Source organism: Lissotriton helveticus, chromosome 6 (assembly GCF_964261635.1).
Source record: "Lissotriton helveticus chromosome 6, aLisHel1.1, whole genome shotgun sequence".
Taxonomy (NCBI): domain Eukaryota; kingdom Metazoa; phylum Chordata; class Amphibia; order Caudata; family Salamandridae; genus Lissotriton; species Lissotriton helveticus.
Genome location: NC_136067.1, coordinates 229,231,136 through 229,258,932, shown reverse-complemented (window position 1 = coordinate 229,258,932; position 27,797 = coordinate 229,231,136). Strand labels below are relative to the sequence as shown.

The 27,797-nt window shown below is 44.6% G+C and overlaps 1 protein-coding gene across 3 annotated transcripts in view; it reads left to right on the top strand.

Annotated features, from left to right (window-relative positions):
- Positions 1-27,797, top strand: part of PLA2G7 (phospholipase A2 group VII) — a 324,365-nt gene that overhangs the window by 260,366 nt on the left and 36,202 nt on the right. For all 3 annotated transcript variants that reach the window (XM_078647671.1, XM_078647670.1, XM_078647672.1), the window contains exon 10: positions 14,625-14,773. In XM_078647671.1, the coding sequence (XP_078503797.1) occupies positions 14,625-14,773 (149 nt within the window). The remainder of the gene's footprint in view (positions 1-14,624; positions 14,774-27,797) is intronic.

Here is a 27,797-nt window from a genome sequence, read left to right as displayed (position 1 = left end):
CTGGAAAACTTCTAATGAAAAAATGCAGAGAAGACACAAAATATACTTTGAAAAGAAGTCACAAGACCACTGCTTCTAACTTTAAAAAAGTAAGGTAACCCCGTAGTCAAGGACGCATTAAAGATACTCTGAATTAACTCCATAAAATACAGAGGCATGTCTGTATTTAATAAATCATACACTTCTGTGTGGGTGTTTGCTACATGAAGGACAAATGTTTCTCTAGCAGATGTAAGAGCGACCTCTTTTTGAGACAATAGCGCTCTTATACGGTTCATTTGGTTGACTCTTCTTTCAAGGTCGGAATCGACGGCCAGATGGAAACATCCAGCTTCCCATGCAGAGGAGTAAACACAACTTTTATATAGCAAACCACATGCTCAGTTACCGTAATCATGTAACCGATGCCTGCTAACATTGCACTACAATTTGCATTATTTCAAATTAAATAACTCACGTTTCCAGTAAACTGAACGTTGGTATGATAGCAGGTGTCGCAGTGCCTTTCAAAACTCAGGCCAAATTAGGCGCATCTTCATTACAAGAGCCATGCAATTGTATGTGTCTACAAATTAAGGAGTGATCTGGTGCTATTGTGCAATCCACGCCATTCACATAGACTTCTTTTCCCTCCCTCAGGCACCTATATATAAATGATAATAACCAAGCTTCATGCAGATAAGCGCTGCCTAAAGATCCATATCTTTCTATAGTATAGTATTTCATGCAAACCCCAAACTTAAACAGGCTAAAAAGTAACGTTATGATACCGTGGATAATCCACACAGCTGAACCGGATCTCCAATGAGTGACCACTTGTAACCATTATCATAGCGCGCCCTGTGCTCTGATTTAATAGGTAGAGAGTGATCGCACCATAGTTTGTACTGCTAATCATTCTCAGCATACGCAACGAATACGCTTTCAAGTTACACGTCGCATCAAAGCTTCCGTGTGACGTCATGTACGCCGCCCCGTACGCAAAAACGCAAATGTTTTTAATTGTTTAAAAACATATATTTATGTATTTATTGAACATACTAACAGAACACATTATCTAGGATAATTATGAAAAAAAATTTAAGTTCCAATAATCCTATATTACTTTTAAAAGCAATTACACCAATCACGGTGAAACGTCATGCATACTCGCATCGTAAGAGCACCATAATCACAGCATAAGCGTACGCAAAGCCATGTGACTTTAAAAGAAGAGATTTGATTGGTTCATAACACTTCCTATTACAACTGTTGAAAATTCCGTCCCATTTTAATAATTCTACTTTGACTTTCTAAAAAGAAGCATCTCTTCTGAGAATCTTGTCAAATAGAACGAAGTTTACCATAATAACAGCAATGGACTCATCTTCCAGCCATTCTTCAGAGGAATATTTCATTCCTAAAGAACGTCCAAAGAAGAGGAAAGAATCTCTAATTGGGCAGTTTTATACTTTTCCAGATGTGCAAAAAAAGTGAATGCTCCAAAAGTAACCTGTAAAATTTTCCTAACTCTTTCAAGGGGTGATCCATCTCAAAAATACTCCTTTGGCACGGGCAAATATGGAGCGACACGTGAAGAACTTACACCCCAACAACTTTGCTTGAGCTGCAACACAGAGGTGAAGGTCCAACCCACCTGTTACTGCACCAAGCATATCAACTGCTGCACCAGCATTTTCAGCAAACAGTCCACACCCACAAATTCATCCTGATTTTGCTCAAGTTAAAATTCTATACATTTATTGCAATAAACTTTTGTGTTATGGGAAACAGTCTATTGACCTTTTGGACACTTCCAAGCCCCCCATTATAGAAAAAAAATGCCCCCGGGATTTGCCCCCCCCTGCCAGGCCCCCCCCCCCCCCCCCCCCCCCCCCGGGAGCTCATTAAGAATAAAACTAACTTCTAGGTTTTTTTTTTTCCTTTTCCACCACGTACGAGTACAATACGCGTACAACACATTTTTCTTTATTTAAAAAATTGCACCTAAAGATCCATGCAAGATCCCCTGAGCAGGCCTAAAGGGTCAACATGTTTCTACCCTGCCCCTTTCCTTATTTTTCAACTTTGTTTTACTGTTTTCTTGTGACTCGGTGCTACCGAGGCACAAGATGGCTGCCAACACTTCCTGGTTTGGAGTGTTGACACAGTTGACATCCAATCAGCATGCAGTTCGTGCTCGTAATTGTACGGATTTCCGTACGCGTGCTGTACTTCGTCTCTAGATATCGCTATGATTTTACTTTTGATTTTATCAGGAACTACTGAACGGTTTTACACCATTTAACAAAAAGCACAATCTGCGAACCAAACTCTACCTCTCCAAATTTGGTGTAATTCCGTTCAGCCGTTGTAGCCCTGGCTAAAGGTCCCTATGGAAAATTGCATGGGGAAAACATGTTTTGGGACCCCCCTTTTTTTCTCGGCTTCCACTTGACGAATCACCCCCAAACTTTAAGGGAAGGACCGGAGCGGAGCAGGCCATTTTCTTGGAGAAATTCGGGAAGATTCGTCCACCAGCGCCAAAGTTATTCCACATAGAATGTTGTGGATTTCCTATGGAAACTAGGTCCTAACTAGAACTACCTACTGGCGACCGCCAGTAGGAGATATATATTCTTCGCTCTCAGCCCCAAAAAATGCGTGGCACTCTTGTGGACGGGTGCGGTCCAAGCGCGTCGGAGCCTCGCGCTTTGTAAATTAAAGCTCAATCCCTCCCGGTCTGGAAAATAAGGACTGCACACACGGGAATCTTAGATTTCCAACAGCAACTTTACTTGCACAGACGCTTTTCGGAAGCTGCGCTTCCTTCCTCAATGTAGTTACATCGCACTGCGCTTGTAGGCGCCATTTTATTTCCAAAACACACAGGTCAAAGTGTGGGACATAGAGAGAGGACTGACGCATGAGCGCCATACTGTTAGTACAAAAAGTCATAAGTACTAAGTCGATGTTATATCGATTTTTACAAAATAGCAGATCTATAATAGAAACATGCATATTGAGAAAAACAATGAGAAACCTAATTCTCATATTACGCCGTGGATCGGCAAATGTCCTCTCATATTCTCATATTTGGGCAGGAAACAAAATCTTGCCGTGGATCGGCCTATGGCAACCGTTCTGGTTGCCCTTTTATTCAATTCCCAAAACCCATTACTTGATACTATCCCACTCAATGCATCCTGTGTCATTCATTGGAGTAATAAAAGTACAAAAAATTTTCAATGTCACTAACAAACTCTTACAAAATCCACAAATATACATACTCAAAGCATTATGTCCATTTCATAGAAGGAGATCATCGATTACTCTCATAAATTATACATCATCTATGGTAAAAACCCTAGAAGATAACAAAATACATGTTCATATGAGTCACAGTTACATGTTGTTTAACTACCTAAATGTACAGCTAATTCCTCCCCACAATTAACTCCTCCAGGGGTTTTAGTCTGACAATCTATGATATGTCGAGATTCTAATCTGCGCAATTTCTGCAACTTATCTCCTCCCCTGATGTTATCAGAGATAGCGTCCAAGCAATAATATTGTAGAAGACTTCTGTCGCTATTATGTTTGATGGAGAAATGTCTTGCGACTGGATATGAGAAGTCCCTATTTGCTATGGCCCTCATATGTTCCAGAATGCGCAACTTAACAGGATTGATAGTACTCCCTATGTACTTAAGCCCGCATGGGCATTTCAGGCAGTATACCGCAAATGGCGTGCTACATGTTAGAAACAGATTGATTTTCTTTTGTCTACACCCTATGATGTCATATGTATAAACCCTTTTACTATTGGCACAGGCCTTGCAGCGTCCACAAGGAAAAAAGCCTTGTTGGCAGTCCTGAGAATAAGGAGTGACCATCCGGAATTTCTCTTTATCATTCATCGGTTTATGTTTTTTAGAAAACAGGGTGCTTCTCAAAGGTATCCTAACCCTATCTAGGGTGTTTTGCAACAATGTCCTGTTGTACCCCCAGGGGGTACAACAGGACATTGTTGCAAAATGATAAAGAGAAATTCAGGATGGTCACTCCTTATTCTCAGGACTGCCAACAACTCAGAATTATTCTGAAGAGGCATTGGCATATCCTGAAAAATGATATCATAGGGAATGACGTACCTGAGAATCCTCTTATCACCTTCAAACGAGCGCGCTCTTTGAGAGACATTTTGGTACAGAGCCATTTGTCACCAATTCCAACTAAGACAGGAAAGCTTAAAAATGCAAAAGGCTTTTTTCCTTGTGGACGCTGCAAGGCCTGTGCCAATAGTAAAAGGGTTTATACATATGACATCATAGGGTGTAGACAAAAGAAAATCAATCTGTTTCTAACATGTAGCACGCCATTTGCGGTATACTGCCTGAAATGCCCATGCGGGCTTAAGTACATAGGGAGTACTATCAATCCCGTTAAGTTGCGCATTCTGGAACATATGAGGGCCATAGCAAATAGGGACTTCTCATATCCAGTCGCAAGACATTTCTCCATCAAACATAATAGCGACAGAAGTCTTCTACAATATTATTGCTTGGACGCTATCTCTGATAACATCAGGGGAGGAGATAAGTTGCAGAAATTGCGCAGATTAGAATCTCGGCATATTATAGATTGTCAGACTAAAACCCCTGGAGGACTTAATTGTGGGGAGGAATTAGCTGTACATTTAGGTAGTTAAACAACATGTAACTGTGACTCATATGAACATGTATTTTGTTATCTTCTAGGGTTTTTACCATAGATGATGTATAATTTATGAGAGTAATCGATGATCTCCTTCTATGAAATGGACATAATGCTTTGAGTATGTATATTTGTGGATTTTGTAAGAGTTTGTTAGTGACATTGAAAATTTTTTGTACTTTTATTACTCCAATGAATGACACAGGATGCATTGAGTGGGATAGTATCAAGTAATGGGTTTTGGGAATTGAATAAAAGGGCAACCAGAACGGTTGCCATAGGCCGATCCACGGCAAGATTTTGTTTCCTGCCCAAATATGAGAATATGAGAGGACATTTGCCGATCCACGGCGTAATATGAGAATTAGGTTTCTCATTGTTTTTCTCAATATGCATGTTTCTATTATAGATCTGCTATTTTGTAAAAATCGATATAACATCGACTTAGTACTTATGACTTTTTGTACTAACAGTATGGCGCTCATGCGTCAGTCCTCTCTTTATGTCCCACACTTTGACCTGTGTGTTTTGGAAATAAAATGGCGCCTACAAGCGCGGTGCGATGTAACTACATTGAGGAAGGAAGCGCAGCTTCCGAAACGCGTCTGTGCAAGTAAAGTTGCTGTTGGAAATCTAAGATTCCCGTGTGTGCAGTCCTTATTTTCCAGACCGGGAGGGATTGAGCTTATATATATATATATATGTATATGTATATGTATATGTATATGTATATGTATATGTATATGTATATGTGTCACTTAGAAGACAAAAATGCCGGATAAAAAGCAACAGAGTAGACCCAAAGGTGCTGGTGCAAAGGTGGTTTAATTAGATAAAGCCAGCGCTGCCGCCATGACGCGTTTCGCCTTCGAGAAGGCTTGATCACATGACAAACTGCATGACCGTGAGCAGAGCATTTAAAGTGACAGTGCATGAGATTGTATCATGGAAATGGAAAAAATACTTTACATTAAAAACGCTGCGTTTGTGCAATCAATAAAGAATGCCCTAATGAAACACCTAGTTTTTGCTCAGCAATGTTTCACAATTAATAAAATCAGATGTACAGTTTATAAATGAAAGCGCATATTTACAAGACACAAACCGGTAAAAAAACACTATATATACACGACAAATAATTTTATCTATGTACACGAGCATTGGCCCATTATTTTATGTCAAATCCAAATATCCGGTTTTGTGTAAAAAGTCAAAAATGATATGCTCATATTCAAAACAGCAGCGTTGGTCCAAAATCATGAGACAACGTTTACACAAAATCTAAATAGAGCCCAAGTGGGCCAGTCACAATGTCTGCTAGAAATATGAAAAGTGCATATAGTGATGGTGCAAAATTAGCAATAAAGTGCAAGTGTTATGACGGATGATTCCAGAATAAAGTCATAGAAAAGATTTTCTAAAAAAGGTACTTAATTTTGTAGTTTAAAAATTATTTCTTAATATATACAGAATAGAAACAACACATGGGGAATAGAAATTACTCAATGAATCCGGACAGGTCTTATGGACATACTGATTAATCCTAGAGACAAGTATAGAGATCTTCCCTGTCATTGAGGCCATTAGGATTTTTCGCATTAAGCTCCAAGATGTATCTCTTCTCAAGGAGACGGAGTTTGGCCTCACGGTCACCTCCTCTCCTTGAGACTTCGTCACAATCAATTAAAAAGAATTGGAGCTTATCAGGTATGCCTAGATGTTTATTCTGAAAATGCCTGGCAACCGGATAATTCTGATCGAATTTCAAAGGTTTTTTAAATGCTAATTCCTAACTATATAAGGCCTGAAACCTATGGTTTTTTTCAGTGAATTTCAAAGGTTTTTTAAATGCTAATTCTATTAGCGGATAACGTTTTTATATATTAAAACGTTTTTTAAATCTCAAATGCCTGCTTTGCTAACAGAGTTTTTAAGCACAGGCTCTTTTGTCTCTGGTGGCCATCTTGGGAGACTGCATATCAGAATTTTTTTAATGAAATATAAGAGGATTTGAGAAGTCACTCAAAATGTGACCTAATTTTTCTTTCTTCAGCACTAATCATAATTTCTATGGCAAAATGAACCCCCTCATTTTGTTCCTTTGCAAATTAAATGTTTTAAGTGTTAACACTTTATTCCAATCAAGATGACTTCAGGTGTGCCATACTTTTGTCATAAGTAAGACTGTTAGCGCTCTAGTTGTTCTTTAGAACACTCTGGGACATTCTGTCATTGGGCTATAGTAGGGCTACATCTGGCTGATATTTGGGCTAAATTTGTTTTTTTTGTCTCTGGTGGCCAGCTTTGGGCTACATTTGGGCTCTAACATATATATATAGCCCAATATATATTTTTTCAAAGTTAATTTTCGTAAAAACCACTGGAGCACATATCTTGAGACATAGCAAAGGCACATCGGGCTACCAGTCCCTGCAATTTTGCCAAGTTTGGTGGAAAACCATTCAGCAGGTTGGGCTAAAAGTGAGTCCAACCGCCCTATGGAAATTAACATGGGGAAAACACGTTTTGGGACCCCCCTTTCATCTCAGCCCCCGCTTGACGAATCCCCCCCCAAACTTTCAGGGAAGGACCGGAGCGCCGCGAGGCAAAGTTAAGGAAAATTTCAGGAAGATTCCTCAACCGGCGCCAAAGTTATTCCCAATAGAATGTTGCGATTTCCCTATGGAAAACAATCCTAACTATATATACCTACTGGCTATCGCCAGTAGGTAATATATATATTCCACAACTCTCTTTTACCAAGAGACTAAGTCAGCACTCACAAAGGTTTCTTCCCAATCTTTTTATTTTGTTGTCATCACTCCAGCAAATTGAAGTAAAAAACCAACGCGTTTCGCAACCAAATGTCGCTTGTTCACGGTTAGTGCAACAAAGTTCATGCCCCTCCTATATTACGAAGGACCCATCAGCAACTCTCTGATAGTGATCTCACTTCCTGTAGGTTTTACAGGAAGTTAGATGGGAATTGTAGTTTTTAACATATAATTTACATTTAACATTTATCGGCATTGATTTATCATTGCGGCAGGTGGAAATTGTGTGTATACAGATTCGTCTAGTATATCATTCTCCCTAAAAGTTTATACAGTGGTCTAATCTCTTCATGCACTACATAAGTGTCGCGTTATTCTTGGATAATCGACGATCTCGCCCTCTAGTGGGCATATCAAACACCAATTTGCGTTTTTAACATCCACTTGCTTGTCAACGTAGTATTCTCAGGATCATGCCCTCTGGTGGGCTATAAAGATTTACATAATTCAACAAGTAGTTACAATCCTAACTCTTTGATTTATAGCAATTGGTGTTCGCAAAACATCTAACGTGCATCTAGACCACTAAGGTTAACCTTAATTTTTAAACAACTCAGTTAGGGCTACATACTGCACATATCACTGTCTGTGTAGATAAAAGGCCGCCTATATCACACATGCTTGCTCAATGCCTCATATCATTACCCATCAGTATTATAACGTATCTACATTAGTTCATATTGTCAGTGTCTATTGTTATTTTTGTATTGTTACTACTGCTGTCTCCTTTTTGAAAACAAGGATCAAACGTTTTCAATTATACCCCTCCACGGAAGACTTATAAATGTACATAAAGTTCTTCACTCTGATTTAATCCCCATGGGGTCATTGTTCGAAAATTCAGGATTTGTCTTGATTCTCTGCATCTCAGTTTTCGTTCCTGATCTCCTCCCCTCTCATGTGGCAAAATACATTCGAGTGCATAGACTTTTAGGAGTTTCCAATCACTGTTATGCGTCACCTCCATATGTTTGGCGACTGCATTGCTCCTATCTTTGTTTGTCGTTGCTCTCACATGCTCCCAAATGCGCTTTTTGAATTAATTTTTGGTGCTGCCAATGTATTTTAGTGAGCACGGGCATTCGATCACGTATACAACATGTGTACTTGTGCAGTCAATCAATTGTCTTATCTGCCACATTTTTTTATTGGGTAACATTACTTCCTTCTTGTTTACTGCAATTTGGCATATCTTGCAATGTTGACATTTTATAAATCCCTTGGTATTCAGCCATTGGATTCCTTTTTTCTTTTTTGTATGGTCATGGTGGTGGCTCTGTATCAGTCTGTCTCTTAAGTTCCTTGCTCTCCTGAACGTGACTAAGGGATGTTTTCCCATTATTTTGCCAGTTGTTTGGTCTAGGTGCAACAATTTCCAGTTTTTTCTTAGGATGTTACCAATTTGTTTGGATTCCCTAGTATAATCTAGGATCAATCTTATTTCTCTTTTTTCCGGTTTCAACTCATTCGTGGTATTTTTTATTTCCGGTTTAGTTGTTCGAGCATCCTTTCGATTTTTCTTGTTTGCTCTTTGCCATCCTTTTACTAGGGTGTTTTTGTTATAACCTCCGCTTTTGAATCTTTGTGCCATAGCTTTACTTGTTTTCATCCATTCACTTTCCTCTGAACGTAGTCTGAGAAATTCACCATACGATATGTTTTCCTTTACGGATGGTTTATGGAAGCTTTCGAAATGTAAAGTAGAGTTGGTGGCAGTTTCTTTCCTGTGTAGTGTGGTTTCTACTCTGTTCCGGATATAGATCTCCGTATCAAGGAAGGTGGCTTTGTCCTTGCTTATTTGGTATGTGAACCTGATGGTCGAGGAATTAAGGATTTGGAAATACTTTTCAAATTCTTCACTTGTTCCTTCCCACACAATAAAAAGGTCATCTATATACCTTGTCCATTTTGCAATTTTTTCCACATACACATCATTGTCCGGGTGCCAAGCCACCTGCTGCTCCCACCATCCCATTGTGAGACACGCGTATGCCGGGCTGAAAGAGAAACCCATGGCATATCCATGGACTTGTTGGTATATCTCTTCCCCGAACAAAAAGATGTTTTGTGTTAGACACATTTCTATCATGTCTATTAGCATCTGGTTATGTCTATTGAACTGGATATCACGTTCTTTCAGGAACAATGCACACGCATTTAGGCCAATCTCATTATCAATATTCGTATATAGAGATACGACGTCCATCGTGACCAAAAGAAAGTTTGGTTGCCAAGATAAATCCTCAAGGTGTTTTAGGAGGTCTGTTGTGTCTCTTAGATAAGAGCTCAAGTTGGTAACAAATGGCATAAGAAAAAAGTATGTATATATATATATATATATATATATATATATATATATATATATATATATATATATCTCCTACTGGCGATAGCCAGTAGGTATATATAGTTAGGATTGTTTTCCATAGGGAAATCGCAACATTCTATTGGGAATAACTTTGGCGCCGGTTGAGGAATCTTCCTGAAATTTTCCTTAACTTTGCCTCGCGGCGCTCCGCTTCTTCCCTGAAAGTTTGGGGGGGATTCGTCAAGCGGGGGCCGAGATAAAAGGGGGGTCCCAAAACGTGTTTTCCCCATGTTAATTTCCATAGGGCGGTTGGACTCACTTTTAGCCCGAACGGCTGAATGGTTTTCCACCAAACTTGGCAAAATTGTAGGTACTGGTAGCCCGATGTGCCTTTGCTATGTCTCAAGATATGTGCTCCAGTGGTTTTTACGAAAATTAACTTTGAAAAAATATATATTGGGCTACATTGGGCTATATATATGTTAGAGCCCAAATGCAGCCCAATGTAGCCCAAAGATGGCCACCAGAGACAAAAAAAAATGTAGCCCAAATATCAGCCAGATGTAGCCCAAGTATAGCCCAATGACAATGTCCCAGAGTGTTCTAAAGAACAACTAGAGCGCTAACAGTCTTACTTATGACAAAAGTATGGCACACCTGAAGTCATCTTGATTGGAATAAAGTGTTAACACTTAAAACATTTAATTTGCAAAGGAACAAAATGAGGGGGTTCATTTTGCCATAGAAATTATGATTAGTGCTGAAGAAAGAAAAATTAGGGCACATTTTGAGTGACTTCTCAAATCCTCTTATATTTCATTAAAAAAATTCTGATATGCAGTCTCCCAAGATGGCCACCAGAGACAAAAGAGCCCAAATGTAGCCCAAATGTCAGCCAGATGTAGCCCAACTATAGCCCAATGACAATGTCCCAGAGTGTTCTAAAGAACAACTAGAACGCTAACAGTCTTACTCATGACAAATATATGGCACAACTGAATTCATCTTGATTGGAATAAAGTGGTAACACTTAATACATTTAATTTGAAAAGGAACAAAATGAGGGTTTTCATTTTGCCATAGATATATTATATATATATATATATATATATATATATATATATATATATATATATATATATATACTGAAAAAACCATAGGTTACACACCAGTTATAGTTAGGAATTGGCATTTAAAAAACCTTTGAAATTCACTGAAAAAACCATAGGTTTCAGGCCTTGTATAGTTAGGAATCAGCATTTAAAAAACCTTTGAAATTCACTGAAAAAACCATAGGTTTCAGGCCTTATATAGTTAGGAATTAGCATTTAAAAAAACCTTTGAAATTCACTGAAAAAACCATAGGTTTTAGGAGTTATGTAGTTAGGAATTTGTTTTAAAAAAACCTTTGAAATTCACTCAAAAAACTATAAGTTTTAGTGGTGTTATAGTTAGCTGGACATTTTACTCATACAAAACCAATGAAATTGCTCCTATATAGTTAGTTGTACTAACTATATTTCGCGCACCCGCAATCCACTGCTGATGATGTCACATATTAGATCATTCAGGACATGGTCAGTGACATCACTGATGACATCTCAAGTGACATCACTGATGACATCACTTATGACATCATCCACGTGACAATCACATACACCTTTTCATACACTATTACAATTTTTCATCACTGTTTGTAAAATACAGAGTATCATATTTAAATCCATTGTCACAGCAATACAAGTATCTAAAAATCCACTCAGTGATTCATAGATGTATACACACATCTAATCACTTACCTATGGATTCACTCATACAGGCTGTCAATGAACAATAGAACACTATCAAAAATACTTATACATCTATATCGACATTAAACAACAGCACGCGTCCTATTCACATATGAAGTCATCCTACTCACTTATGCAAACAATGGATCATACTTACATATTTACTTAGCAAAACACTTATACAAACACCACTTCTTCTATTCATTTAGATAGTAAGTCATACTTAGTGAATTATAAAATCATTATTACAAGTATAGTTATCCATACAGTCACTCACACAATCATTGTCTTATGTATACTTATTTATATACAACAACTGACACATACACTGCCTTTTATTTTTCTAGTTTGTTGACCTGTACCTTTGAGAAATAGATATGCTAATCACCACACCCATAAAGAGATTCCCTCACCCAAACTGTTAGAACATGTAGTTTTAACTTCATATATCTACTGAATCAACTATTCACACATCTTTGGACAGTCACACACCCCCCACCGAACCACACACACTTTCACACTCCCATACAAATACTCAGTTAACTAATCAATAACTAATATAGACTTTCACATAGCTAGTAACCAACTGTAGAATCAGTTTACACAACAACTGACAGTGATACAGATATTCACGCAGTTTAGTCACTATCCACTATATTTAGTGAGACATTATAAATTGGTCAAGTAAACAGTCAATTACACTGCTACTAAATCCTCCATCCAAATATTTATTTATATATATATCCACTCATTCTTCAATGTAAATTGCTATATATATAATGCATATTTAAATAACGAAGCAAACCACATTCACTGGATGATGTCATCAGTGATGTCATCAGTTTTGTCATTTGAGATGTCATCAGTGATGTCACTGACCATGTCATGAATGATCTAATATGTGACATCAGCAGTGGATTGCGGGTGCGCGTAATATAGTGAGTACAACTTGGTTTTGTATGAGTAAAATGTCCAGCTAACTATAACACCACTAAAACGTATAGTTTTTGAGTGAATTTCAAAGGTTTTTTAAAAACGAATTCCTAACTATATAACTCCTGAAACCTAAGGTCTCTTGTTGTGTCCCTTCCATGTAGCTTAAACAGGAGGTCCATAGTCTGATCCTTGGAGTGCCTACTTTGTCCTCGGTACAAGAAGGAAAGCAGGTTCAGTCTTGTAGGCCCTTTACAAGGCTCAGACAGCAAGTTTTGTCCTCTTTTTATCTTCCACAGGTCCAGTAGTGTTCTGAGGAGAGTGCTGTGGGTTTTATATCTATGCCTGGAGCCATTGTGCGAGGAGACTCTGGCAGTCCTGATCTCCCCCTCCCTCAACCAATAGGATAAATGTTCCCAAGAGTAACCTTCCCCACTTTTAGAGCACTTCCAAATATGATAAATGTTCCCAGGAGTAACCTTCTCCACGTTTGCAGCACTTTCAAACAGGAAACATTCCCACAGCGCCGCTCTGCCTAAATCCATGATGGCTAATCTTTCTTCCCTTGTGAGAGCCTGTGTGCCCACACAAGGAGTGTGGCCAGGTAAATGAGCAGCCCTTCCTCTGTGGCCCCTCTAAAGCAGTGAATTAAGCTTTTATTAAATATTTCAAAGAGCCCGACTGATCTTTCAAATTGTTTATTAATCAGAGATAACATTATTAAATGTAATATTGCCTCCCAATACTTTCCAATGGATCAGCCAATCCTACTACAGTTAAAATAAGTTTGTGGGCTTTTTCACTGTAAGGATATGTGTAACATTGCATATTTGTGTCCTTTTTAAATCCCAGGCTCCCTGCCTTATGGGCCTACATGGGGGTGACCGATTAATATTTCAAAGGAAGATTTTGACCTGTCAAGAGTGTATTTTGACAGGTTGTATTGCATCTTAAAAGCGGCTGTGGTAGGCTTGAAGCCATGTTTTATATTGCCACTGTAATGGGTGGCACAATGGGTGCTGCAGTCTGCTAGTGGAATTTAACTTACAGGCCATGATTACACTTAGTACCATATACTAGGGACTTATTAGTAAGTTAAATACGCCAGTCGAGGGTATACCAATTTCATTTTGTTGAAAGGAGAGCAGGTACTTTACCTGTGGTTAGCGGGGTAAAGTGCACAGAGTTCTACAGCCAGCAAGAACAGTCAAAGAAAAGATCTGGCGGTACGCCATGCATAAGATGGTCATTTACTACACCTAGCCTAAAACCTCAGGGGCAAATTGCTACGACGACTTCCTGTTCAAGAGTTCACAGAATGTCCCTGGGAGAAATCCTGACACTGGGAGGCGCATCCTTTTATGTATTCCATGTTTTTGTGTTAGTTGTTATGTATAAGTTGATTTTGATCGTTTTAACTTCTAAGAATTTAATCTTGGGCTCAGTTTTCTGCTAAAAGTGATATGTAAAAAAAGGATAGTCCAAGTTGAAACTTGTGGCCTTCCTGTGACTACTGTGACTACCGTAGCTACTGCACTTCAGGTTTTATTTCGCCTCTGTCAAGCCATTGTGATTTTTAACAACTGCTTTATTTTCGGTTTCATTTTATGTTTAGCAACTAAGAAGATATCCTAGTTAGGTTCTGCTAAGAAACTTAAAAAAAAGAAGCTTGTCAAAGAAGAGTCCATTGTGTTGCATGCCACTTGTATAGCTTCAACCATGCCAGAGTTTTGGGGACTCAAATGCCAGATTTAGATTTTCTTTTCAGGAATACTACATAACAGGATTAAAATCTAATACAAATAATATATTTGTCTTGGGTATATACGTGAGCTGGTGATAAATGGAAGATAATTAAATAGCTTCTCCTTTAATTGTTCGCATCTGTTTCATGAAAAAATGGGGTAATTGTTAATTTTAGAATTAGAATCAAAAAGACTGTTATCACCATTGATAATTATCACATTTAGAAGACTGAAGTTATCTGAATGTTATTGATACATGATAATGTTCTGTACATTTGTATCTCCCCAGCTTAAAGTAAACTCTTTATTTCATTTGTAGAGGAGCTGTACATCAGAGTTTTCCAGATTTTACATTCTTGACTGGTACACTTGTTGGAAAGATTTTCAAATTAAAAGGAAGCATAGATCCTCACGTAGCCATTGATATAATCAATAAAGCCTCATTGGCCTTTCTTCAAAAGCATTTAGGTAAGTAATTATTTCGCATCAGTATTACACCTGCTGTTACAGGAATTGCATTTTTTCCCCACAAATTAATGAAATGCGCTTTGTAACAGAATGTCAGATGCTTCGGTATAAGGAAATATTTTTATTAAGAAGATAAATGTTGTTCTTCATTGCCTCTTCCTGGATGCCTGTAAGCTTATATGATCTTTATAAAGGGATATGTTAGTCAAGTCAAGTTAGTTAGTTAGGGAGTTTTATAAAGCGCCTGGTTTACGCCCAAGGCGTGTCCCCGCGCTGTGGTAAGTAGGGTAACAGTGTAACAACCCAAACAGTAGTTAGCGTCTGAAGAGATGGGTCTTAAGTCAATAGATTTATATAGCGCGCTACATACCCGGAGGGTCTCATGGCGCTTGAAGAGGGGTGGGGAATTACTTCTCGAATATCCAGGTTTTAAGTTGCTTTCTGAATGCTAGGTGGTTTTGAGTGAGGCGAAGGTGCATGGGAAGTGAGTTCCAGGTTTTGGCCGCTAGGTAGGAGAATGATCTTCCTCCCATGGTGGTTTTGTTGACGCGGGGAACAACAGCGAGGGCTTAGTTGGAAGAGCGTAGCTGGCAGGGGGGGGTGTAGAAGGAAAGACGTGTATTGAGGCATTCGGGTCCAAGTTCGTAAAGAGCTTTGTGTGCGTGGGTGAGGAGGCGGAAAGTTATCCTCTTATTGACGGGGAGCCAGTGGAGGTTTTTCAGGTGACCAGAGATGTGTTCTTTACGCGGGATGTCTAATATGAGTCTGGCTGATGCGTTCTGGATGCGTTGGAGTTTTTTCTGTATTTTTGCGGTGGTACCGGCGTAGAGGGTGTTTCCGTAGTCCAGGCGGCTTGTAACCAGTGCGTGGGTGACCGTTTTTCTAGTTTCGGTGGGGATCCAGCGAAATGTTTTTTTGAGCATGCGAAGAATGTTGAAGCAAGATGAAGAGACGGCGTTGACTTGTCTGGTCATCGAGAGTGAGGAATCCAGGATGACGCCTAGGTTCCGTGCGTGGTCCGTCGGGATGGGTGCTTTTCCAAGGGCCTCTGGCCACCAAGAGTCGTCCCAGGCGGAAGGGGAGGTACCTAAGATAAGAACTTCTGTTTTGTCTGAATTCAGTTTCAGACGGCTATACTTCATCCATTCGGCTACCTCTTTCATTCCTTCATGTAGGTTAGTTTTGGCGATGTTTGGGTCTTTGGTGAGTGAGAGGATCAGTTGAGTGTCATCAGCGTAGGAGATGTTGAGGTTGTGTTGGCGTGCGATGGTCGCGAGGGGGCTCATGTATACGTTGAAGAGGGTGGGGCTGAGTGAAGATCCTTGTGGCACGCCGCAGATGACTTCCGTGGCCTCTGACTTGAATGGTGGGAGGCGTACTCTTTGAGTTCTTCCGGCAAGGAATGAGGTGATCCATTCCAGTGCTTTTCCTTGGATTCCGATGTTTGAGTCGTTGTAACAGGGTGATATGACAGACTGTGTCGAAGGCTGCGGAGAGGTCGAGGAGGATGAGGGCGACTGTCTCCATTGTCCAGTAGGGTTCTGATGTCGTCTGTTGCTGCGATGAGTGCGGTTTCAGTACTGTGTTTGGCTCGGAAGCCGGACTGAGGGGTCGAGGGATTTGTTGGCTTCGAGGAAGGCGGCGAGCTGGTTGTTGACAGCTTTCTCGATGACTTTGGCCGGGAATGGAAGGAGCGAGATGGGGCGGTAGTTTTTGAGTTCGGTGGGGTCAGCTGTGGGTTTTTTCAGAAGGGCGCTGAGTTCGGCGTGTTTCCAGCTTTCTGGGAAGGTGCCGGAGTTGAGGGAGCAGTTGATGACGTCTCGGAGGTGTGGTGCTATGATGGAGTCTGCTTGGTTGAAGATGTGGTGAGGGCATGGGTCTGTGGGGGATCCTGAGTGGATGGAGTTCATCAGGCGGATGGTGTCCTCAGTGGAGATTGGGTTCCAGTCATTAAGGATGTTCAAGGGGGGTGAAGGTACGGCAGAGGGTTGGGTGGGTTGGTCTTCGGGTTGATTGTTGAAGCTGTTGTGGATGTCTGCGATTTTGTCGTGGAAGAACGAAGCTAGGGAGTCGCAAAGGGTTTGAGAGGGGGTGATGTCGTTGGAGTTGGCAGTGGGGTTGGTAAACTCTTTGACGATGTTGAATAATTCCTTGCTGTTGTGGGCGTTTTTGTCTAGTCGGTCTTTGAATGCGGTTTTCTTGGCAGTCCGGATCAATTGGTGGTGTATGCGGGTGGCGTTTTTGAAGGCGTCCCTGGTGTTGGTGTTTGGGTCTTTTTTCCAGGCCTTCTCAAGGGAGCGACAGAGTTTCTTGGATTTCTTAAGATCCTCGTTGAACCAGGGGGCGTTTTTGCTGCCTAGTTTGATTTGACGTTTTTTCAAAGGTGCTAGGTTGTCGGCGCTGTTGGTTAGCCATTGAGTGAGGTTAATGGCTGCTTGGTTGGGGTTTGAAGAGTGGGCAGGGGGGTTTTGAAGAAGCAATGTGGAGATCTGGTCGATGGAGATTTTGTTCCAGTTTCTTCGCAGGGTAGGTTGAGGCTGGTTGTGGGTTGTGGTCTTATTGTAAACAAAGTGAACGCAGCTGTGGTCCGTCCATTGGAGAACTGTGGTGTGACTGAAGGAAATATGTTTGCTGGAGGTGAAGATAGGGTCGAGTGTGTGACCTGCGTAGTGAGTGGGGGTATTGACGAGTTGTTTGAGTCCGAGGTTGGCGAGATTGTCCAGAAGGGTGGTGGTGTTGCTGTTGTTGCTCTTTTCCAGGTGAAAATTGAGGTCTCCCAATAGAATGTAGTCCTCGGAGGGGAGGGCGTGTGGGGTGATAAAGTCAGTGATGTCTTCACTGAATTGTGCACGGGGTCCTGGTGGCCTGTAGAGGAGGGTGCCTCTGAGTGTGGTCTTGGGGTCGATGTGGATCTGGAAGTGAAGGTGTTCGGCGCTAGCGAGGTTGACGTCTGAGCTGGTTGAGATGCGGATGGAGTTCTTATGGACGATAGCGATGCCTCCTCCTGTTTGGTAGGTGCGGTCTTTTCGGATGATCTTGTAGCCTTCCGGGATGGCGATGGTGATGTCTGGGGCTGAGGAGGCGTTCATCCATGTTTCTGTTAGGAAGGCGACGTCCGGAGAGATGGTGTCTAGTAGATTCCAAAGGTCGATAGCGGGTCTGTGGACCGAGCGGGTGTTGAGCAGGATGCATTTTAGGTGGTTGGTGTCAGATCTCTGTTTGGTGTTGGTGGATGAGGAGTTGGTCTTGGTGCCGTCATACTTGCAGGAGTTGCATGTGAAGGGTCCATGGGTGTGTCCAGGTGCGGCTTGGGCGCAGTTGGGGAGTCGGCCGGGGTTTAGGGCTAAGAGGGTGGAGGGGTCGTATGTAATGTGGGTGGGGTGGGTGGTACTGGGGCCAGGGGGTATGGCGCTGTGTGCCGGCCAGGCGCGGACGGGCGTAGACGGGCTTACCTTTGGCGCACCTTCGGCGCGGCCGCAGCGCGTGGACGCTGCGCGTGTGGACATCCGACATAAATGGAGAGTGAAGGGGGCGGAGCGTGGGAGGGGCAGCAGGGAGGCGGTAGCGGGGATGAGGGGCGGGCCAGGGGATACCAACAACAAAATGGAGGGTCAAAGGGAAAGCGAGACAGGGGCAGCAAACACACAAATGCGCCGAGTGAGCAATCAAATGAAATAAATGCACAACAGCCTCAGCGATGCAGACAATAGAAATAATAATCACAACACCCTGAGCAAGGCCGCGCTATTATGTCAATCAGTTCGTGCGGCGCTACGTGTGAAAAGCGCTAGAATGTTATGAGGATCGGCAAAACAGAGTTATGGTAATTACAGTAGTAACGATACCGATTATGCGTAAGCACAGAGCGTCGTAGCTGCAAGTGATCAGGAGCGTGGGGGAGCGACCGTTCTGAAGAAGGTCCAGGCTGTTAAGCCAGTATATTTGATTTCCAGTTTGACAGTAAACCATTTGTCTGTTTTTTGCAAGATGCACATTTATGGCATATGATAAAGTTCAAGGTACAAGAGAGGGTATATGGAATAGATTCTCCCTAATATCCGATGATGTCCCAGTGTAGGGCTTATTGTCAAACACTTCGTTATAAGGTAGTTTAGGTACACTGAAGTCTAGTTACTGCCTCTTTAGTTTAGGGAACCTAAAATACGGAGTCATTAAAGTCCGTAGACTGACTGCATGAGGAGAAAAGGAGTATCTGAAAGAGACACGTTAGTGATAGATTCCTTACCTTAGAATATCCCCAGGCGTCAGACTGGCTCCGGAAATGTTTGCGTAGCAGTACCCTTGCGCGTCAGTAGACGTCGTCTGCGTCTCTCTGTCCGGCATCGTGGGCGCCGTGATGATGTCGTCTGAGTACTTAGACGCCGCCTCCGCGTGCTGACGTCAGTTCTTCTTTTTTCCGCGCCAGCAGCGCAGATCCGGAAAAAGTGGTACCTTAGTCTTTTTTGACTAAACGTTTTTGATCTTTTTTGATCGTTCTTTTTCGAGTCTTCGACTCCGAACGGTGCCAGTAGGGATGCCAGGTTTCAAGCACTGTGAGGATTGTGACCGACTGATGTCGGTCACGGACCCTCACCGTCGGTGTCTCCACTGTCTTGGCGTCGACCACGACGATAAGACCTGTTCCGACTGCCGGGCCCTGACTTCGAAGGCTAGGCGGGAGCGGTCCCGCAAGCGACTCGAACTATGGCAGTCGGCCCCGCACCGAGAGAGGTCCCGTTCCGCACGGAGGTCGAGCCACCATAGCTTCGGGAGTCGACATCACTCCTCTGGGTCGAAGTTGTCCGGTAAGCACAAGAAGTCGAAGAGACGTCATCGCTCTTCCGCCTCCCCCCCCGACGCTCGCGCGACGCGGCCGGGGGTTCAGGTGACACCGCCCACGCGACTCCATCGGAGTCGCAGGCGCCGCACCCGGCCCCATACCCTCCCGTCCCTGGCCCGCGCGCGCGACGCAGGAGGAGATCGAGCGGTTCCTCATGGCCATGAGGTCCCTCACTCCCCCGGCGGGCTCCGCGGCGCCTTCGGGCCCAGCAGACCCGTCTAGGGGCCCTAGCGGGTCGGGTTTCGGCCCTGACGCCGTGGGGTGCTTCGGCTCCGACGCCGCCGGCGCCTTCGGGCCCGGCGCCGCAGGCCCCCGCAGGATCCGGGTCGTCGCCAGTGGACTTAATGACCTCCCCAGCACCGGTCCCTCAGGTGTCACCCCCCGGCGCCGTCCCCGATGCCTCCCTCGACCCGGTTCCGGCGCCGCTTCAGACGCCGTTCGGAGAATTCATTTTCCATGAACCGGCCCCATCATTTTCTAACCCTGAGTACCAGGAGATGGGTGATGAGGAGTATTGGGAGGGGTCTGAGGACCCTCTGACACGTGAATGTCAGTCCCAGGAGGACTGGACAGGTGAACTTGGGGATGCCAGTGGTCTGGAATCTTCGCCGGACACTGGCTTTGTCTCACCTCCTACCGTGGCTACGGAGGAGGGGGCAACCTACAGTGTGGTGTTGATGAGGGCGGCCAAGGCCTTGGGCCTTGAGCTCCCCGTCGCGGCCGTGAGGACTAACCTCCTCACTGAGGTCCTTAAGCCGCAGTCATGCTCAGCCGAGCCTCTGCTGCCGTTTAACGAGGCCTTAACCGACGTTCTTTTGGGCACTTGGTCCAAGCCCGCTACAGGTTCGCCTGTAGATAGGAGCGTGGCCAGACGCCAACGCCCGGACCCGGGCGACCCTTGTTTCCTGTCCACCCACCCCACCCCTGAGAGCCTGGTGATCCAGGCCTCAAATTCCCAGACCGCATTCCCGTCGGCTCCGCCTGACAGGGAATCCAAGAGGTATGAGCAATATGGCAAGATGGAATATGGAAAGAAGACCGCAGTTTGGGACTGCAGTCTTCCAACACTGCATGCCTCTTGGGCCGCTACACCCACTCCTTGTGGGACACGGTCGTGGACATGATGCCAGAATGCCCGTTGGAAGTACGGGCTAAACTCTGCCAAGCCCTTGTGGAGGGCCGAAATGCGGCACGTTATTTAATTTGGTGTGGACTAGATACCACTCCGATTCACTGGGCAGAGCGATGGCAACAACGGTGGCGATTCATCGCCTGGTTGAGATCCGCCAACTTCTCGGCTGATGTCCAGAATACACTGATGGACATGCCGTTTGATGGCCGTCGCCTTTTTGGCGACAAGGCAGACCATGCGCTTGAGCGCTTTAAGGACTCCAGGGCTACGGCCAAGTCCTTGGGCCTCTCGGCCCCGTGCCAGCAATTGGCTGCTTTTCACTCCTTTCGTGGCCACGGAAGGGGTGTTCCCACACGTGCTGCCAGCCACGCGCCGCAAGGTAATACCCAACGCGGTGGCGGCCGTGGAAACCGCCGTGGCGGCGGTCGGGGTCAACGGCGAGGTCAGTCCACACCTTCCCCCGCGGCATCCGCCTCAAAACCCTCCTAGTCCGTGCTTTCAGGCCCATGTGTCGCCAGTGGGGGGCAGGGTTCGCCATCACCTCCTCCACTGGCACACTGTCACTTCGGACAGGTGGGTGCTGCAAATTGTCCGAAGGGGCTACTCCCTCCCCTTCGAGACAACCCCTCCAGCCATGCCACCGCAATACCACCGAGTATCGGGGGATCATTTGCGACTTCTGCAGGACGAAGTTACGGCCCTCTTGGCCAAGGGGGCCATCGAGCGCGTTCCTGGGCCAGAAGTAGGGTGTGGTTGTTACTCCCACTACTTTCTGGTACCCAAGAAGGGCAAAGGGGGCCTACGCCCTATCTTGGACCTCCGGAACGTCAACGGCTTCCTCCGGAAGGAGAAGTTCAAAATGCTGACACTGGCTCAGGTCCTAGCTGCCCTGGACCCAGGAGACTGGATGGTAGCGTTGAACTTGCAGGACGCTTATTTCCACATCCCTGTCCTGCCGGCCCACCGGCGCTACCTGCGGTTCACCACCTGCACGAGCTGGGGTTCTCCTTCAATGTGCCGAAGTCGCACCTGTGCCCCTCTCAGAAGCTCCTTTTCATCGGAGCGGTTCTGGACTCAGCGCAGTTTCAGGTTTATCCTCCCGAACAGCGGGTCCGGGATATTCAGGCTCTGATTCCACTCTTTCAGCCTTTATCCCGGGTCTCGGTCAGGTTGACGCTGCGGCTTCTGGGGCTGATGGCCTCCTGCATCCTACTGGTGCATCACGCCAGGTGGCGGATGCGGGTTCTGCAGTGGGACCTGAAGTTTCAGTGGGCCCAGCATCAGGGCAATCTGTCCGACCACGTCCTGATCTCGGAGGGCACTGCGAGACAGCTGCAGTGGTGGCTCACGGACCGCGATTGGGTCAGCGGCAGAACCCTCTCCCTTCCCCAACCGGAGCAAGTGGTTGTGACGGACGCGTCCCTCCAGGGCTGGGGAGGCCACATGGGAGAGGCGGAGATCAGAGGCCTCTGGTCTCCGGCGGAGGCCCGGCTCCATATCAACCTTTTGGGGTTGCGGGCGATTCGTCTAGCACTGAAGGCATTCCTCCCCTCTGTCCGGGGGAGTGTAGTGCAGGTGTTCACGGACAACACCACCGCCATGTGGTACTGCAAGAAACAGGGCAGGGTGGGGTCGTGGACCCTTTGCCAGGAGGCTCTGCGCCTCTGGCAGTTGCTGGAACGCCAGGGCTTAACCCTGGTGGCTCAACACCTGGCAGGTTCTCTGAACGCCAGGGCGGACGAGCTCAGCCGTCTGTGCATGATGGATCACGAATGGCGTCTGAACTCGGACGTGGCGCAAGGCCTCTTTCAGCGATGGAGAGAGCCTTGGTTAAATCTATTCGCCACCGAAGAGAACGCGCAATGTCATCAGTTCTGCGCGTTGGAATTTCCAAGGTGGCACTCGCTCGGAGACGCTTTTCGTCGCGAGTGGAGTTGCGGTCTGTTGTACGCCTTTCCGCCTATACCACTTCTGCCCAGAGTGCTGAAGAAGATCAAGCGCGACCGGGCCCAAGTCATCCTTGTGGCTCCGGACTGGGCACGAAGGTACTGGTATCCAGAGCTACTCTGTCAGTCGATTCCCCCGGTTCGTCTGCCTCTTCGGGGGGACCTTCTGTCGCAGCAGCAGGGGACGGTCCTCCACCTGAACCTGTCCAGTCTCCACCTCCATGCTTGAAGATTGAGCGGCAACAGTTGAGGCCATTTGACTTGCCTCCTGAAGTCTGTAATGTCATTCTGGCAGCCAGGCGTCCCTCCACAAAGTAGGTATACGCCTGCAGGTGGAACAGATTTGTGGCAAGGTGCACAGCAAAGGCTGTGGATCCTCTTGCTGCCCCTCTCTCTGAGGTTCTTCTCTTCCTTCTTTCTCTTGCCCAGCAGGGCTCTGCTCTGGGCACTATCAAAGGCTACCTTTCTGCCCTTTCAGCCTTTCTAAGGCTGCCTGATCAACCTTCTTTGTTCAAGTCCCCTATTGTAAATCGCTTTCTGAAAGGCATCACACACACGTTCCCTCCTGTTCCGTTTGTGATGCCTCAGTGGGACTTGAACCTTGCATTTCTGTTGTGCGCTCCCTTTGAGCCACTTCACAACTGTCCTCTCCGCCTTCTTACTTTGAAGACTGCTTTCCTGGTTGCCATCACCTCTGCCAGGAGAGTGAGTGAGCTCCTGGCCCTTTCTTGTACTACTCCTTTCCTTTCTGTCCATCCGGTCAAAGTTGTGTTGCGTACTAAGCCATCTTTCCTGCCCAAGGTTGTCACGGCTTTCCACATCGGGCAGTCTATCACCTTGCCCACCTTCTTTCCGCCACCGCATCCCTCTAAAGAGGAAGAGCAGCTCCACCGTCTGGACCCAAAACGTGTGGTCTCATTCTACTTGGATCGCACACGCCAGTTCCGGGTGGATGACAAACTCTTTGTTGGTTACGTGGGCGCTAAGAAGGGGAAAGCGGTGCACAAGAGGACCATCTCTCGGTGGATCATTTTGTGTATCCAGGCATGTTATTCCTTGGCTAAAAAGGAGCCCCCTGTTTGATTGCGGGCTCATTCCACCCGAGCCACGGCAACTACGACTGCCCTGGGCCGGGGAGTGCCCTTGCAGGACCTTTGCCAGGCAGCTACGTGGGCCTCGCTGCACACGTTTGCAAGACACTACTGCCTGGACAGTCAAGTCTGGAGGGATGGCTTCTTTGGCTGTTCCGTCCTCCAGGACTTTCTGGTGGGATTATTGGTTCGCAGACCCACCACCGGGGTTGGTATTGCCGGGGTATCTATTCTAATGTAAGGAATCTATCACTAACGTGTCTCTTGCAGATGCACAAGTTACTACTTGTGTAACGATATATCTGTAAGAGACATTAGTTAGTGATAGATTCCTTACCGACCCACCCATCCTCCCCGTTCTGCGAACCGATATCTAGGGTTAAGGTCATCCCCTTTCAGGGCCCTAGTTTCAATGGCACCAGTGTTGGTTTTTAACATGGCTCAGCGCTTCTGGCGTGGGAAAAGCTGTGTCTAAGAACTGACGTCAGCACGCAGAGGCGGCGTCTAAGTACTCCGACATCATCACGGCGCCCACGACGCCGACGACGGACGCGGAGCCGCAGACGACGCCTACCGACGCGCAAGGGTACTGCTACGCAAAAAATTCCGGATCCAGTCTGACGCCTGGGGATATTCTAAGATAAGGAATCTATCACTAACTAATGTCTCTTACAGATATATCGTTACACAAGTAGTAACTTGTGCTTTAGAAACCCTTATGCACTAGCGAGGCCCATCAATCAACATTTTCCATATACACAGATAAGTCATTGAATCTTGGTTGCATAGCATTACATAGAGGTCAATAATATCAACCTATAATTATATCACATTCTGTACATTGTTTTCCACTACATTCTCTAGGTGAACATATTATTTTTACCTCCACATTGTCCGCACTCCACACTGACCTCGGGATGTAGTGGTTAGATTAGCGTATTACATGCAGTTGTCTTACAGTGCACGATAGTAGATGTATACCCTGATGGTCATTGTTTGGCCTTAGCTTGACCACCTAATTTTCTAAAAGAGGTGCATAGACATACAGCTCACTAGATGTGGCAACTGGAGAGTCGGGCCACTTGGACTAACAATTTGTTTCTCTGTATTCAGCAAGCGCATTAGCACATCTATGGAAACTCTTTTTCCAATGTCTGTCCTTCCAAGTCACTGGTAATGACTGTTTCACATCTAATCCACCACATCTTCGAATATTTTTCATAATTAAGAACATGTAATATACGTTTTCTATCATGTGATTCTTTCTAAATTCATAAAGGTTACAATATTCCTATGCATGCATGGGATCCAGGCATATATTAAAGTAATCATCATGTTCAGATTGAAAATAAAATAACTATAATACATGCCTTTTGGAGGTAGCATTTTCTGTCTTTTTTAATATACCAAATTAAATATACCAAATATAGAATACAATACTTGTCTGAAAACACATCTGTAACATGAATCATCAAAGGGCAATAATTTGGGAAATGGCTGCCTTACATCCACACTAGACAGTGAATACCTGACCCTGTTCTTTAAAGAATCTAGGAAACTGCCCTGCCAATCAAGAAGACAGGTAGCCTGTTAGACAGCCTGCCTTCTCTGAAGAGTGGTTTTGACTGCAACTGCGATTTGAGTTTTTTGTATGTCAAGAAAATCTCTCTCAGGAGGCTGAAAGATGGGGAGGATGTTCCCCTCCGGGTCATGAAAGGTGAGATTAGCAAATGGGGCGATACTGGTACTTTCAGCTCACTATCAAGATCACTGGGGGCAGTTTTTTCCCCTCTGTCTAACAGAAGACCTTGTCTAAAACTTTAGTAGTTGAACCTCTGTACTCTCCTAATAGCAGTCACACACTGTTTGCATTGAGGTGCTCTACATTGAGAAGATCAACTTCAAGACATTGAGCTTTGAGACATTGGACTTCACATGATTTGCATGCATCAGCATCAAGTAGGTCTGAATATTCTGGGAACAAAACAAGGCATACTTAAACATTAAAGATCTTTCCAATTTCATCGGTGTGTCCATCTGTCAAGTTTTCACTTGTTTTGTTTTATTTTTATTTTAATATTTTTATTAAAGGTTTTTTATATTTTCTCCAATGTTACAGCACAGCACATAGTAAATTACCTTACATTATATACAATCCTTTTACATAATTTAAACATCACAATATATGAAGTTGAAAAAAAAACCTCCATGATAAGGGGAAGAAGAGAAAAATAAAGAAAATAAGTCGGGAGTTGCTAAGAAAAGAAACAGCTACGAGCAGGATATAGAAGCATCACTCCTAACGTGTATTATTAAATCCCTCTTTCCACTGCTGAATAGGTCTCCAGATTCTCTTCCCAAGTATTCTACCCTTTCGGCCTTTCCTTGCATAAATTGCACTTTCCAAATTATAGGCACAAAGCAGCCTGGCTAGCCAATGTTGAATGGTGGGGGGCACCTTATCTAACCATAACTTAGCAATACACATGTGCAGCACTGCCATAGCCATGAATAAGAATTCCTCATGGGGGCCCCCGTGTCATCAGTGACCCCAAGGATAATCACAACTGGTGAAAGGGTAGTTTTGATCCCCAAGGACCTATCCAGGAACCGCTCAACCGCCCTGTGGTGTGTGTACAACTGCAGACAGGAAGCAAAAATGTGAATTATGTCTGCTTCCGAAGTATTGCAGCGAGGGCAGGTAGTTCCTGAGATGCCCCCCCACTGGGCTATTCTTGCAGGTGTGTGATACAAAGAGTATTATAATGCTGTGCTTGTAGTGTAGCCGAGCAAAGTATTGTCCGGCCCAGGTCTAGTGAATCCTGGAAGCGCTCCTGAGCGATACCTAGTTTCTCTGCCCATTTTGAGCCAAATTTACCAACCTCATCAGGCTTATCTGCGGTAAGTTCTGCATAAAATTTGCGAATCGTGCAGTGTCCCCTACATTCAATAATATCTAGAATATTGTTGTGCCCAAAACCTAGTGGCCCACCATGTTTATTAAAGATGAAGCTTCGTACCTGTAGATATTTTTTTTTATACTCTTTCTATCAATACCATATAAAGATTGTAATTCAAAAAAGAAAACTGAAGTACTCCACTGGGGCCCATAAGATCTCCTAATTTCTGGATTCCATGCTCCCCCCAATCCCTCATCCCTGAATTCCTAAATATCTCTCCTGGCAGGGTAAGATTCTTTAACAGGCGTGTATAATTGTTAAACCTACCAAGTCCAAACTTCTTCGAGAAAGCTGCCCAGACCTTGTATGCCGCTTGCAATGTCTTGAATTTTGTTTGTTTGTAATAACTGTAGTCTATACAACTTAGAAAGCCATTCCCTGCTTCGCTCCCCATCACAGTAGTGTACACATTAGTGTACCTGGGTCTACCTCCCGGGCCCCTTTCTGCTCCTCCTGCTCCACCTTGTTCTTCTTGTGGCAAGAAGAGACTGCATCGTCGACGGCGAAGGCACCGTCGACGCCAACTCCGTCGACGGCGAAGGCACTGTCGACGGCTACTCCGTCGACGACCGCCTCGTCGACGACAGCTTCATCGGCGAAGGGACACTCGACGCTTGAAAAGCGATCGACGGCGATACCGTCGACGACCTCGTCGACGACCTCGTCGACGACGACATCATCGACGCCATGGAAAAAAGCGGAGTTAATTCCATCAAAAAAGGTCACCAAACTCCCTATTACGCCCGAATTAACATCACCCAGTAGGGTTCAATCACTGCTTCCTTCTCACATACTTCAAGCTGACGAATCAGATGATGACCACTTCGAACAAGCTACTAGCCCGTCAGATCTCAACGTCAAATGCCAGAGTACTGACGATGACGGAGATGATGTTATATTTACGGAAGAAACTATTCAGGCTCAGGTACATACTCAAGTCACTCCAATGATCGTATTACCGGCCGAGATAGTTCAGGATCTTCAATTCCTGATCACAGACTATAAAAAGAGATTCCCAGAATCGTCAGCGACACCATCACATGGCAATTCTCAAG